General features: G+C 37.2%; 1 protein-coding gene across 1 annotated transcript in view; it reads right to left on the reverse strand.

Moving 5' to 3' along the window:
• Positions 1 to 11,839, reverse strand: part of LOC146007739 (pulmonary surfactant-associated protein D-like) — a 90,185-nt gene extending 78,346 nt beyond the window's left edge. The window contains exons 1-3 of the mRNA XM_083146321.1: positions 11,709 to 11,839; positions 11,451 to 11,623; positions 10,853 to 10,933 (exon numbers count right to left, since the gene is read on the reverse strand). Of these exons, the coding sequence (XP_083002447.1) occupies positions 10,853 to 10,933; positions 11,451 to 11,616 (247 nt within the window). The 5' untranslated portion in view covers positions 11,617 to 11,623; positions 11,709 to 11,839. The remainder of the gene's footprint in view (positions 1 to 10,852; positions 10,934 to 11,450; positions 11,624 to 11,708) is intronic.
• Positions 11,840 to 15,469: the final 3,630 nt, after the last annotated feature.

Consider the following 15,469-nt stretch of genomic DNA (forward strand, 5'->3'; position numbering starts at 1 on the left):
AATATTTTCTATTCATACAAACCATATGTAATACTTCCACTAGCTATATTTGATACTGAGATGTCAAACTTTCTCATACCCTCTCTGATAGCTGAGTAATGACACGGTATTAGAGAAGTCTATCTGCTGCAATTAATTTATTCTTTATATCTGAATAAGAATTACAAATAAACACATTTGATTTGACAAACAATTGGGACAAAGTAGCAAATTTAAATGGGTTTATTGCAACCCTCAATGTAACAAATAGGACACTTTTATCACCTACTGCTTCTAGGGTCACATCCAGGAAGGAAGTCCGTTTCGAATCTAAATGGTGCGTGAAGGTTAAGTTATAAGTGTTGGTATTAAGGTGGTGAACAAAAGAGAGTGCTGTGGTGGGGGTCCCGTCCCAAATAATAAAGAGATCATCAATGTAACGGCCATAGAGTACCAGGTTCGCCCCAAAGGGACTATCCCAAATAAGATGTTGCTCTACCTCCCCCATGTAGAGGTTGGCGTAACTTGGGGCGAACCTGGTCCCCATGGCCGTTCCCATCACGTGTAGAAAGAATGTGTCCTGAAACAAAAAATAATTGTGCTCTAAAATATAGCTAATGGAATCTGTGATGAAGTGTTGGTGTCTCTCCCCCAGGTCCCCATCAGACAAAAGTCTTCTAGCTATAACATCTTTTCTGAGATTGTGTGGGATGTTCGAGTAAAGGCTCGCAACATCTAAAGCAGGCATGTCCAACGTTGGCCCTCCAGATGTTGTGAAACTACACATCCCAGCATGCTTTGCCACCGTTTTGCTATTAGAGTATGCTAAAACTTTTGCAAAGCATGCTGGGATGTGTAGTTTCAAAACATCTGGAGGGCCAACGTTGGACATGCCTGATCTAAAGTAACAAATGAATATGAGGTTTTCCATTCAATATTTTGAATTAACTGCAAAAAATGAATAGTGTCTTTGATGTGGGACCTGAGGGTAGACACCCTAGGCTGTAGGAAAGAATCAACATAAAAGGAGAGGTTGGAGGAAAGTGATTGAATACCAGAAATAATAGGTCGGCCGGGGGGTGAAGTGAGGGATTTGTGTATTTTAGGGAGGTGATAGTAGATGGGAATGAGGGGGTGTTTACAATAAAGGAAACGGAGTTCCTCCCTGGAAATGACCCCGTCGCTAAATGCAGTTCTGAGCAGTTCAAAGAGGGAGGCACTAAAAGCTTTGGTTGGATCTTTTTCAAGTACAGTGTAAAAGTTAGGGTCTTTTAACTGTCTATTGGCCTCCAGGATCTAATCCTGGCGGTCCTGAATAACGATACCCCCGCCTCTGTCGGCCTCTCTTATTATAGTTGTTGAATCCTTCATAAGTTTTTTGAGGGCCTGTTGTTCATTTCTTTTAAGGTTGGACTTTTTGAGTTCTAGTTTGGGGTTGATACTTCGGCACATGTTTTTAAAGTCGCTCAAGGTAGTTTTGTAAAATGACTCTACACTTGATCCTTTGGATTTTAGCGGATAAAAATCTGATTTTAGTTTGAATTTTTCTTTAGAAATATCATAGATTTTTTGGGGGGTTGGTGATGTTGCTCCTATTTCTTCCAATAATTCCGTCAAGGCTGAGAGAGCTGGCGCATCACCTTGATCGAGTATTATGGTTGCCCCTTCGTCCCGATTCTTATTTAAAATTTGCCGCGCAAAATATCTTTTGCGACAAAGGCCTCTGATGAACCGATTCAATTCAACAAAGATGTCGAACATATTGGGTTTGGCTGTAGGAGAGTATTTCAAGCCTTTCTCAAGTAATGCTATTTCTGTGGATGAAAGGGTTTTAGATGAAATGTTAAAAACTGATTGTTTTTTAATAGATTTAGATTTTAACTTCTTCTGTCTCTTCTTTTTTCCTCCCCTTCGCCCTCTGAGTCGTAACTTCTTCCCCTTTTGGGTGTGCCTGGGTTTTGTTCTCTGTACAGGTTTGGATCCCCCTGTGTTGTATATCTCTGATCTAAAAAAACTTTTTCTTGTTCTGCTCGATTACTTTTTGTTGTTGGTATTAATAAGTCTTTCGGACGTGCCCCTAAGGGTCTTAAGTCTTGGATGATGGGGGGATTCTTTCTTTCTATTTGAACTTGGTAGGTTTCTGTTCCATATATGGTTTAACGATAGTTCGAAACAGCTCTTTCTGTTTTATTTTTTTACCTATAGGTTCTTATTGTACCCTGTCTATAGTCCTCTACGTTTCTCCTGAATTTTTTACTTTTCATTTCTACAATAGATTGTTCAAATTTTGTTATTCTGTCATTAGTAGATTCATCTTTTTCTTTATACTCTCTTGTATGTTTGTGCGTATCCATTTTATGTTTTAGTTTATTTATTTCCTCTATAGTTTTGTCTGCCTGAATCTTCCTGTATCTGATCACTATTTTTATAAGTTCAATTGAACACTTATCTAAGGACTGTTCCCATTCTTTTTGAAATTCTGATTCTGGCTGGAAAATTGATGGTTTGAACAACCTTAGGCCCCTAGGGATAATGTTCTTATCTAAATATTTCTGTAAATGTGTGTTGTCCAGCCAATGTTTTAGTTCCGTTTTTAACAATTTTTCTAGATTAACAAAGTCATCTCTTAATTCATGATCTATGTTCTCCTTTTCAAAGACGGGTTGCTCCCATCTTGAAAAGTATGTCTGTCTCCTGCTCATTCTGTCATCAAAAATGGTGAAACAACTCATACTGTCAGCCCCACAATCGACTGAAAACACTGGAGAAAAAACACAGATACCAGGGTATCTGTTTGGGACTCCTGTATGAGTGGTTAGGCCTGCAGCAATCAAAAACAGGGATTGTCAGTCCCTATAAAGCAAAAGAAAAAGTGGGGGGAGATTGCGCAGAATTGAGGACAGAACAAGGTTTTATAAAAATGTAACAATAACAATTTATTAGTACATATAACACTCTAAAAGGTGTGTTTTCCTTCAGAGGTTGGTACCACGGTAGAATGGTTAGGGGGTAGGTGTCCCGGTCTGGTTCTCCACTGATAAGTTGGAAATTGTAATTTTCCTGGCCAAAGGTGATATCTGGAACAGCAGCAATGGTGGAAGGGGGTGGCTGATGTGCCTGTACCAACGCGTTTCACTGCTTGAGAGCAGCTTTTTCAAGGTAGCTTTATCAGGCTGAGGGTGGGGGTATATATACCCATAGTGTTTAACAAAACATATGCACCTGTACATAAACAACTATCTTTGTATTAAAACAAAACAGTTATACACAGACCTTGGTAAGAGCAGGAGACAGGTTTCATTTAAAATACAGCTATATTAGTAAAAAACGAGCAGTGCTTCATTATAAAAAACACCTTTGTTTCATACTCACACAGCCGGCATCTTCTGACTTCCGGCTGTGTATTTCCGGGATCTCCAGTGGAACGCACGTGAAACGCATAGCGCTATCTTATAGAGCGCTATCAGAACCAAAAATTGGTGTGTTTGGGAACTTCTTAGGTAGAAATAAATATGTCAATGTTGTGGGGCGGCTGATTTGGAACCCGATAAATAATGCTGGATGCTTAAAAAAATACACTATCAAGGAGTATAGCCGCGTACGGCTGTTATTTGATTCCCCAGACTTTTGGGAAACAGATGCATCATTATATGGTGCCTATCTGAGCCTCACGTGTACATTATTTGGCACGCACATGCGGTCCATAGGGGGAACCCGGAAATAGAACAAACGTGTTCAAATGAACTTCTAAATCTTTATTTATTCACATTTTGTACTCTACATTATTCATTATTGTATATAGTGTCAAGGAAAATATACATAGATATGAACTAATTTAATCTAAATAAGGTATATATATAATGGCTAAAAACGAATGCATTTTAGTAACAATAGATATATCAATATTGCTCAAATACCAATAGATATAGGAAAAGTCATAGGTGTATCTCCATACATCATAATAACTATGTAGGAATTCAATACTAGTTGATCAGATAACAGGCAGCAGATATACATGATTGTATGATGGACTTAGATGAAAAGTTTTTTTGTTTTTTTATTATATTATTCTATTTAGACTATAAAATAAAAATAAATATAAAAAATAATAAATGAAAATAGATATAATAAGGATAGAGAATTGGATTTGGTAGTTCTAGTAGATTGATTCAAACGCACATTACATATGTTGAGGGTATATTAAAGGGTAGCAATAATTTGACATTACATAGGATAAATGTAGGGAGTGAAAAAAGGGGGGGAAGAAGGTGAAAAGGAAAAGAGGAGGAAGAAGGAAAGATGGGCCAGATGTTCGCTCATGTGTATGTCTAGAGCACAGAATTCAACTCGACGGCCTCATTGAGGCCCTCGGGGTGAATTGTGTGCATCTGGAACATCCAAAATACTTCTTGTTTGCTGAGCTTTTTGAATCTATCGCCGCCTCGAGTGGTTTCTGGCACTGACTCTAAGCCAATGAGGCTTAGTCCTCTCGGGTGTCCTGCATGGGCTTCAGCAAAATGCCGTGATACACTATGTGTCAAAAGCTTTTTAGAAACATTACGGCGGTGTTCCAAAAAGCGGATCTTGATTGTTCGGGTGGTTCGGCCTACATACCCGAGGCCGCACGGGCACTGTAAAAAATAGATTGTATATTTGGTGTTGCAATTAATAAAGGAAATAATTTTGTAAGATTTGCCTTCTTTGTTCAATATTTAACAGTTGGATTTTTTAGGGATGTGATCACATGATATACATCGGTTTCCTCCGCACTTGAAGAAACCATTTGATTTTTCTCTTAGCCAGGTGTTGGAAGGTGTTTCTTTGGTGGGGTTCTTAATTGGTTCTAGAAAACTCGGGGCTAACATGTTTTTTAGCGTTTTGTTTCTCTTAAAAATGAATCAGGGATTTTTTTGGTAGCAAATCCAATAGTAATGGGTCTTGTTTAAGGATATTAAAGTTTTTATCTACAATATTTCGAATTTTGTTGGAATGGGTATTAAACGTAGAAATAAACATTATTTGTTTCTGAATCCGCATATATATCTTTTCGATGTTTGTTTTGATATGTAAGGAGATCTTCTCTTTTCATGGATGAGACCTCACATAGGCCCTTATTCTGATCGGTGCGTACTTTCCCGAATTCTTACGTAGCGGGCCGCACGACACGCTGTGCGGACATCGTCCGTAGAAACGCCCACCGAGCCTCCGCATTCGGACGGACTCACTGTTTAAGAAGAGGGCGTGTGTACGGACGACATCCAAACCTTTATTGTATAAGTATATATGTATAAGTATTAGGCAGTAAGCCCCAGACCAGATGGTAGATACGGCAGAATTAGGTAGTGAGCCCCAGACCAGACGGTAGATACGGCAGTTTTAGGCAGTGAGCCCCAGACCAGACCGGTACGGCAGTAAGCCCCAGACCAGATGGTAGATACGGCAGTATTAGGTAGTGAGCCCCAGACCAGACGGTAGATACGGCAGTATTAGGCAGTGAGCCCCAGACCAGACAGGTACGGCAGTATTAGGCAGTGAGCCCCAGACCACACAGGTATGCCAGTATTAGGCAGTGAGCCCCAGACCACACAGGTACGCCAGTATTAGGCAGTGCGCCCCAGACCACACAGGTATGCCAGTATTAGGCAGTGAGCCCCAGACCAGACAGGTAGATACAGCAGTATTAGGCAGTGAGCCTCAGACCACACAGGTACGTCAGTATTAGGCAGTGAGCCCCAGACCACACAGGTATGCCAGTATTAGGCAGTGAGCCCCAGACCAGACAGTAGATATGGCAGTACTAGGCACCAGACAGGTAGATAAGACAGTAGTACTAGGCACAAGACAGGTAGATACGTCAGCAATACTAGTATTGTGCACCACCAGAATTTATAATAATTAATTTTAGTATTAGGTACAGCTTGGAAGTGGCACTCAGTGGCACACGTCAGTGCACATGCAGCATGGAATTATTTTTTACAATCCCACACAGCACAAGTATTTTTTTTTATTAAATTAGATATAGCAGCCTAGTATGTACTTATACTACTAGGTAGGTACACTTAGGCAGTAACACTGCCAGTGGCAACAGTGGACTGAGTAAATTATACTGGCAACCTCTATTCACAGTATTCAGTGCAGGCAGGCAGCACCAGTGGACTATATATAATTCAATTAAATTAATTATTAATAATATAGCAGACTAGTAGGTAGAGAAAATAAACTAATAGGTACTAGGTAGGTAGGTAGGCAGGCAGGCAGTAGCACTGCCAGTGGTCACCACAAAAGGTAGTTATTAATATTACACACCACCAGTAGCTTTATGCAGTGCACCAGCAGAATTTATATAATAATTCATTTTATTATTAGGACGGTACTGCTTGGCAGCCGCACTCAGTGGCACACGTCAGTGCACCAGCAGCATGGAATTATTTTTTACAGTCCCACACAGCACAAGTATTATTTTTAAATTAAATTATTAAATATAGCAGCCTAGTATGTACTAGGTAGGTACACTAGGTAGGCAGTAGCACTGTCAGTGGCAACAGTGGACTGAGTAACTAAATAATACTGGCAGATTCAGTGCAGGCAGCACCAGTGGACTATATAAATAATATAATATAATTAATTATTAATATATAATATAATATTACGGTTACAGCACAGCACCAGAGGTAGGCCCCAGCACAGAGGAGACAGTAGTACTACAGGTACACAGTTAGACTGTTCTCCTAAGCAGAGAGGAGAACAGGGTACACAGCAGCACTGAGGGAGACAGCTCCAGCGAATAAAATAATTCATTACAGCACAGCACACCAGAGGTAGACCGCACAGAGGAGACAGTAGTACTACAAGTACACAGTTAGACTACACAGCAGCACTGAGAGACAGCACCAGCGATTGAAAAATATTGCGCTCAAGGTCAAGCTCAAGTTTAAGCCCCAGCAGCCGCACCAACACACCCTCTCCCAACCCACTACTTGACTGGAGTGAAGATGGCGGGCGCGGCAGCAGCTTTTAAAGCCTCGCGAAATCCGGCGCCTGGAGATGACGTTCTGACCACGCGGACGAACCCGAGTCAGGCGGGAATCTCCGAGCGCTGCTCGGAATCGGGCTCGGAATGATGACGTCCGTGGGGGCTCGGATCTCCGGAATCCGAGTCTGCACATCTCTATACGGTAGTAATCTGTATCTTAATATTTGCATATTCTACTTGCATACATAATTTAAGAATGTGTGTGCTTTTTTTCATAACTGACTTTGGGCCGATACATTAAATCAGATTTTGTGGTCAACCTCTGATAATGCATCAAGCTCCAGGATGCAATTAATTCTGGAGCTTGAAGAAAGTCGTGTTATATTTACAGAAAAAAGAGAGAAGGGACTGTTTGATCTATTATCGATCTATCTAATATTGGGGTTCTCTCAAAAAGTACTAAATTAAATAATTGGTGTGCAGAAACGTAACAGGCTCCCTAGAGGAGCAAAGGATGTACTACAAAGACAGTGGTGTTACCCAGAAACCTATGGTAAAAAGACAATACGATCTTTAATTTGATATATTTAGATAAATATTTATATTCCTTAAATCATACTTTATATGTAATACATTGATTTTAAACTTTAATTTGTTAGAAAATGAAGGGCTGATATTTATACACCTTTATATCGCCTACAAAATACTGGGTTTTACCACGGAAGTATGCAAAAACCTGGGATTGCAGGCAGTGTAAACAATCCCAGTTAAAATTACCCAGGTCGAACTACCCAGCATTTCAACTGGGAAAGTGAGCAGGGTTGGACACTTCAACTCAGCTTGTGGTGCAGTGTAAACCGTTAACCTGGGTCAATGCGACCCAGATATCTTCACTGCAATGAAATAGCCAGTTCTTGGAGATGCTATCATCCGTCAGCGCTGGCTCAGTACCCGTGTCTGCTGATGTCACCCACCTGGCATTTTGCTGGGTGGAAATGGCAGTGTGACCCGGCTTGTTGGTGTATTAGAGAAACAAATGGGAAAGACCAAAACATGCAAGTACATGGAACACTAAAGAGAAGTGACAACCAAACAAAATGTGATAAGTTGTATAAAAATGCCAAATTTTGAGTCTTACGCTAAGGTACACATTATCTGATTTTTGATTGTCCTGACTATTGAGGCAAATCACAAGATCTTCTCAGAATTTTAATTGCTGGCACTGAAGAGTTTGCAAGTCAGAATATTCTGATAACATATCTGGGGCCAAATGTAATAGGATGAGATTTTCAGAAAGTGAGATATTTTTTGGAGCTTTCCCATTTTTTTTAAAGCAGCAGTTGTATTTATTGTCAATGATTGCCACTTTAAAAAAAAAAAAAATTGGAAAACTCTCCAATAAAGATCTCACATTCTGAAAGTCTCATCCTGTTACATTTGGCCCCTGGTGATTTTCAATGCTAAATTACAATATTTTCTATTCATACAAACCATATGTAATACTTCCACTAGCTATATTTGATACTGAGATGTCAAACTTTCTCATACCCTCTCTGATAGCTGAGTAATGACACGGTATTAGAGAAGTCTATCTGCTGCAATTAATTTATTCTTTATATCTGAATAAGAATTACAAATAAACACATTTGATTTGACAAACAATTGGGACAAAGTAGCAAATTTAAATGGGTTTATTGCAACCCTCAATGTAACAAATAGGACACTTTACAAAATGATTCAAGAAATGCAATAAATACACTCTATGGGTGAATATTGAATCACTAAATTAAATGAGATTGCAACACTTTTACATTTAAGAGTCAGAGCATTCACTTTAGCTATACCTGTACACACTCAAATAGAAACGATAAAGATAATGAATATTTATTATTAATATTAATATAGCTTCTATACTAATGCTTTCCATAACTTATGGAACCGCAGTTTGTTTATTAGGTACAGGCACCTCACTCGGTATCCTTATGGGCTTTTAATGTGCAGTTTCTTAAAACAGTCTGCTGGTAGTTTTAGTTTTGGGTTGAATTCAATGTCCGTCTGAAGCCCTGTACACATGCTTAGATTTGCTTTCGATTTGATGTTAGATTCAATTTTCTATTAGATCTGGCATTAGTTCATCCCATTCAATTTGGCATTAGATCTGTACTTTTGCATTCAATTCGATTTCGATTTCACAATGTAGGCAAAATGTACTCTTTCGATTTACTGGATCGAATTTGAGATTTCCTTGGCTGCACAGTAGATTTTTCTATTTGATTTTGAGAAAACAGGAGCACGCATCGAATCGAATGCAGATCGAAAGTGGCCTAAAAACCATTCGATGTGGATTTGATTTGGCTTCTATAAGCAAAATCGAATCAAAAACAGGGAAAAATCTAAGCGTGTGTACACAGCTTAACTCTAGTCAAAACACGAAGGGCTGTAGATCTAAAACACAAAGGCACTGCTTCAAGCTAGGGGCTTGAAAATGACACCAATATTTAATTAATTAGACCCTTCATTAAATATAAAGATGTGCAGGTTCGGATTTAAGCCCGGTACACATGCATTGATTTTTCCCGATTTTCGATTCGATTTTGCTTATAGAAGCAAAATCGAATAAAATCCTAAATGAAATCGAATGGTTTTGTGTCCCTTTCCATCTACATTCGATTCGATGCGTGCTCCCGTTTTCACAAAATTGAACAGAAAAATCTACTGTGCGAATTCGATCTAGTAAATCAAATGTGTACAATGTACCATGCATGTATATCGAATTCGATATCTAACGCAAAAGTACAGATTTAATGCCAAATCGAATGGAAAGATCTAATGCCAGATCTAATAGAAAATTGAATCTAACATCGAATCTAAAGCAAATCGATGTGTGTGTGTACAGGGCTTTACCCAGATCTACTGGGATCTCAAAACGAGATCTTATTGGCTATCGGCTGTCACATGTTTTGATAGCCAATAAGATCCCCTTTGAGATCGAGTAAATCCAGGTAAATTCACATCTCTAGTTAAATAAAGAGTAAATTTGTTCCCTTCACAGAGAGGAAGGAATCTGGTCAAATGTTGGACTATTAGAGGGGACATCTAAAAATTAAATGGATCTCTGATGCTGGAAGGGGAGGTGGAAGGCAAATCCATAACCCTCTTAGAGGTACCCACACTGCTCTGGCAGGGTATGCACTTTCCCAATGACTCAAGCAACAATATCAATAAGACCATCTCCTGGATGGTGATAGAGAACCTTCAGGATGATTGGACTCTACAGAGATCTCTTTGCAGTGGCCCAAACAGTCCTACCTTCTCTGCTCTACAGTTGCTTGTCTGTTTTTTTTTTTTTTCAACTGGCCATTTCCCAGGAGCTACTTGACAGCACCGCACACATCCTGTGGCAACGCTATCAGGGGTAGAAACTCCCCAGAGATCCTTGTGCCGTACCTAGAAATTCAGGGAAGTGGGCTGCTATCTGGTAATTTCTATTGTTACTGTGAGCTCAGTCTGAGTCATTGAGTCAAACTTGTTCAGATTTCCAATACCTCTATCATAAAACACAACACACATCTGGGGTATTACACATATTACAGGTATGGGTACTTTTGGAAATACTATATAGGGAGAGCAGATATAAACCTACGTTATTATTGTATTCGTAATGCAACTGGTAGTATACTAATAACATACTGTACCTTCATATATAATAGCAACAATACATGGTTAAAGATACATTATTACATTTAGCAAAAATAACAGTAACCGTATTGATGTACTGTATAATATGTTAATGATCATGAGGGTATAAAAAAAATATTTAACTAACATCTGTATGTAAATGAAATGTCTATTCCCTTAAATGAATTCATAAAAAGATATCATTCAGACAGACTTTGTTACCTTTAACCCCTGGATTTCCGCTAGGTCCTGCTTTGCCTGGTGGTCCATTACCACCTCTTGTTCCTGGTGCCCCAGGGGGACCTAAATAAGGATATTTTTTTATTTAAAACACTTACTTTTTCATTTCATTTTAATGTGTCTTGTTTATGTTTAATAGGCTGCAACTATACAGCGAACATTTACTGCACTCTTAAAACAATGAACCACAGTTAATTTATATTGTTTGTCAGGTACATTTATTCAATGGTAAATGATATAATTGCTAAGTTGCAGTGATTTATAAACCACTTTCTCCATATAAATATTAATGTAGAGGCAGATTGTTTCAGCAGTTTTTGTTGTTTTACTCTACATAGCAGTTAGATGTGTAAAAAAAATGTAAATGCTAAATGATTCTAAATTGTTATAACAGTAACGTAATAATATTAAATAGAGTTACCTTGCCAAATCAACCCAAATAATACACTGGATTTTTGTAGAATATTAATTTACTTAATTCCTTACATGTATGATAAAATATATAGATTCTTTTCCCCTATGTTTTATAGAACATCTTCAATGCATAAAGCTTCAAATATGTTGTACTGTATTTATTTACCTGGATCCCCTTTTAAGCCGTTGAACCCATCTCTTCCATCTCTTCCATTGAGACCGGGAAGACCCTGTACCACAGAACACACAGGGGATGACTCTGACAGAGCCTTGGAGAACAGTATCAAGAATATTGCAGCTACAAATATCATGGGTTGGAATTGCAGGTTCATGTTTCACCTAGAAAAACATTAATTTTATAAATTTAAAAATAATACAATTTCTTAATGGTAATGTATAGTAAACATCAATACACAGCACTTACCTGTTTCACTGGTAGTAGTTAGTCAGAAAACTGAACGCTTAGTAAGTTGCTCTGAATTTCAGTATTTGACCAACATGTGAGCCTACAGCAAATAGTATCATGAAAGAGATGACATTGGTTTTTATATGGGAGTTTATCGATTGCTTGGAAGTATCTCGGTGAACTTGGAGCAGTTAAGGTCAATAAAAACACTTCTATTTTTAAGTAAAATGAGTTACACTGTGAAAACATGATTTGTAGTTTTAAGGTCACCTTGTTTGTGCATCTGCTAAATTGGAGATATTGCTTAAGAATAAATAAATAATTTTATACCTGCACTTTTTTTTTTATATATATATATATTTGTATTAAGGTATTTAGTTTGTCATGCATATACATATATATTCAAAATATACATTCAAACAAATAATTTCTTACAAGGGGTATTGTACACAAACATTCATACATCATTTAAATTTCAAAATAATAATTTCACTATAAGTCAGAATCTTTATGTTTTCTTATAGCATACCAAAACATTTACAGCGACAAGAGAAGAGACAATAAGACTGTAGGAGAGTGGGATGGAAAGGAAAGAGAGTGGGAGGGGGGGGGGGGTGATTTTTAGTGATATTTCTAGCATTTTATCATCTAAAATCTTTGCTATCCATTGCCAACATTTTGTCAAAGATATTAGCATTATGTTGCGTTATTTTCAAAAATAGAGAAAATGTGTGTTTTAATATTAATATCAAGAGTATCAATATACGGTGTCGATTTGTAATAAAAAGTTTTAGCTCCATTTTGCAAGTCTAGACGAGTATATTTGCGTTCAAAGTAAAGTATCTGTAGTAATTTTTGATTTACTGTAGACAACAATGGAGCAGTTTTTTTTTGTCCAGTTAATCAATATGCATTTCCTTGATATTGTCAATATAATGAGTAAGGCAATATGTCCTTTATGGAGATGACCTAGTGACCAATTACGAAAATGAAGTCCCATGTAAGCTGAGACATCTGGTACAAATGTGGAATGAAATATCTTGCCGAGAAATGCTGCAACCTTATGCCAACATTTTCTCAATTTATAACAATCCCACATGCAGTGCGAAAAATCTGCTTTAATTGTCCCACATTTCAAACAAGATCCCTCTTCCTTGGGCACCATAAATTTTCTCAGGTCTGCGGTAATATATGCCCTGTGTATGGTCCTTAAATGGACCTCTTGAAGATATACTGAGTTTAAAGATTTCATTGAAAAAGAGTAGAATTGTGTAATATCTTCGATATTGGTGATTGCCAGGATATCTTTGTTCCATTTTGCTAATAATAGTTGCCACTGTTTATCTTTGGCATAGCATAATTTAACAACCATTAAATATAGATATTTTAATTTACAGTATATGGTTTAAATATTACATAGTTTAAGAGCATATCTAAGGACGTTATTTGTGATAGAGTTATGTGGGTGATTGATAAAGGATGCAGGGCTTTTATATCAGTCAGGAAATGCCTCATCTGGAAATACATAAATAAATGGTTACTTGGTAACCCATAGCGTTGTGATAGATCAGCAAATGACATAATCTTTTCTCCCGGGTCGAATACTTTATTTGAGGAGTCTAGTCCTCTATCCCTCCAAAAATTGAACATCTTATTAGATAAGGATGGGGTAAAAGATGGATTTTCTCAAAGTGGGATAAATTGGGATATGAAAGGATTTCTTTTGCATTTTTTGTTGGTTTGAATCCAGCAAAAATAGGTATCTTTGAAGAGACTGTGTTGTTTAATAGTTATGGGAATTACTGAAGCTTTAGATTGTATAAGGGCTCCTGGAGCATAAGGATGGAAAATGGTTCGTTCTAAGTGGCCATCAGTATATGTAGATTTATTTAAAATCCAATCCCTGATATATCTAAACATTATAGCCATAGTGTAGGATTGTAGGCATCCTAATCCACCTTCTGTTTTAGGGGTTTTAATTTTTGTTGTAGCTATTCTTGGACGTTTACCTTGCCAAATAAACTTAGAAAACATAGCTTCCAACCTAGTCACATCCTTTTTATGGATATATCAGGAGCATTTGCATACAATATAAGAGTTTTGGAAAGATTATTGATTGAATTACGGCTATCCTGCCTAATAGTGCTATTGGAAGATAAGTCTAATTTTGTAGTTATCTGTGAAAAAATTGGAGAAAAGTTTAATGAATAAAGTTTGGACAAATCTGATCCAATATGGATACCTAAATATTTGAAGTTAGAACTAGAAATTGGAAAAGGGATGTTCAAATCCTGTATAATTTTTACATCCATGTTTTCTAATGGAAGGATCTCAGACTTAGTTAAATTAACTTTATAACCAGCTATCTTCCCAAAGATTTCCCAAAGTCCAACGCTCTGCTGACTTCCTCATAGAAGCTAATTAAATTAGTCTGACATGATCTCTTTTTGAAGAACCCATGCTGAGCCTTACTTATCACTTGCTTCTGTTCTAAGCAATTTTGGATACTATTATATACTATACTATTTTATTATTCCTTCTAATATTTTCCACACAATGGATGTAAGCTGACCAGTCTATAATTTTCAGGGTTAGTTTTTCTACCTTTATTCTATATTGGTACTACCTTAGCTATGCACCAGTCCCTTGGTACATCCCTGAATTTATTGATTCCTCGAATATCAGATATAATGGTAGTGCTATGACAGAACTCAATTCTTTTAGTATTCTAGGGTGTATTTCATCTGGGCCAGGAGATTTGTTACTACTTGTTCTATAATCTGTTTTATACTATTTCCTCACTCAAACATACAGTTTGGGAGCAATTAAGAGCCAAACATTTAATCTGTGGGATCTTCTGAAGGTTCTTCCTTGTAAATTCCAAAGCAATAAAATTAATTGAATAATTCCACTTTCTCTTTTCCTTCTATTATATTTTAGTGGGCCAATATTTTCCTTCCTTAACTATATCCCATTTATATAACTGTAGAATTATGTGGCTATTTTATGTTCAGTCTCTAATTTTGCCATCTTAATTGTATTTTTACATTTCTTATTACATCCTTTATATGTGGCAAATGATTTTGGTGTCCCATCTTGTTTAAATGCTTTGAATGCCCTCCTTTTTAGATAGTTCAAATTTGACTTTGCTGTTAAGCCACATAGGTTTCCTTTTGACATTTGTTCTTTTATACAATAGGAATAACTTTTATATATCAATGCCCTCCAGCAGTATTTTTTTTAAAGTTTGCCACCTTGTAGTACAGTAGTATTCATACCTCTAAATAATTCCTTCCAGTTTATATATTTAAAGACTTCATAAACTTACCAAAGTTTGGTTTTCTGAAATTTAAGGACCTAGTTGTCTCCAATATATTTTTCTTTGTTAAAATTGAAATCAAATGTGATCATATTGTGATGATGGTTCCCCAATGGTTATGTTAGTAAGAATGTCCCCATTGTTTCTTATCAAGAGAGCCAGGATTTTGTTATTTCTGGTTGGACGTTCAATAAATAGATACAACTAGTGGTCATTTAGTGAATCCAATAAAACATTTCCCTTAGTGTTACTACTTGACCTATCTTACCAATTTATTTCTGGGTAGTTAAGTCACCCATAATAATAATATCCCCTAAGCTGGCCGCTTTTCCAACCTGTAGCATGAGGTCTTTTTCCTCCTCTTTATTTATGTTGGGTGGCTTATAACATGTTCCCACTAAGCTTATAAGTTTTTTAGCTCCTTTAATATTACCTGTAATTTCTACCCATACCGATTCTA

This window comes from Crinia signifera, chromosome 6 (assembly GCF_055691185.1).
Source record: "Crinia signifera chromosome 6, ASM5569118v1, whole genome shotgun sequence".
NCBI classification, from domain to species: domain Eukaryota; kingdom Metazoa; phylum Chordata; class Amphibia; order Anura; family Myobatrachidae; genus Crinia; species Crinia signifera.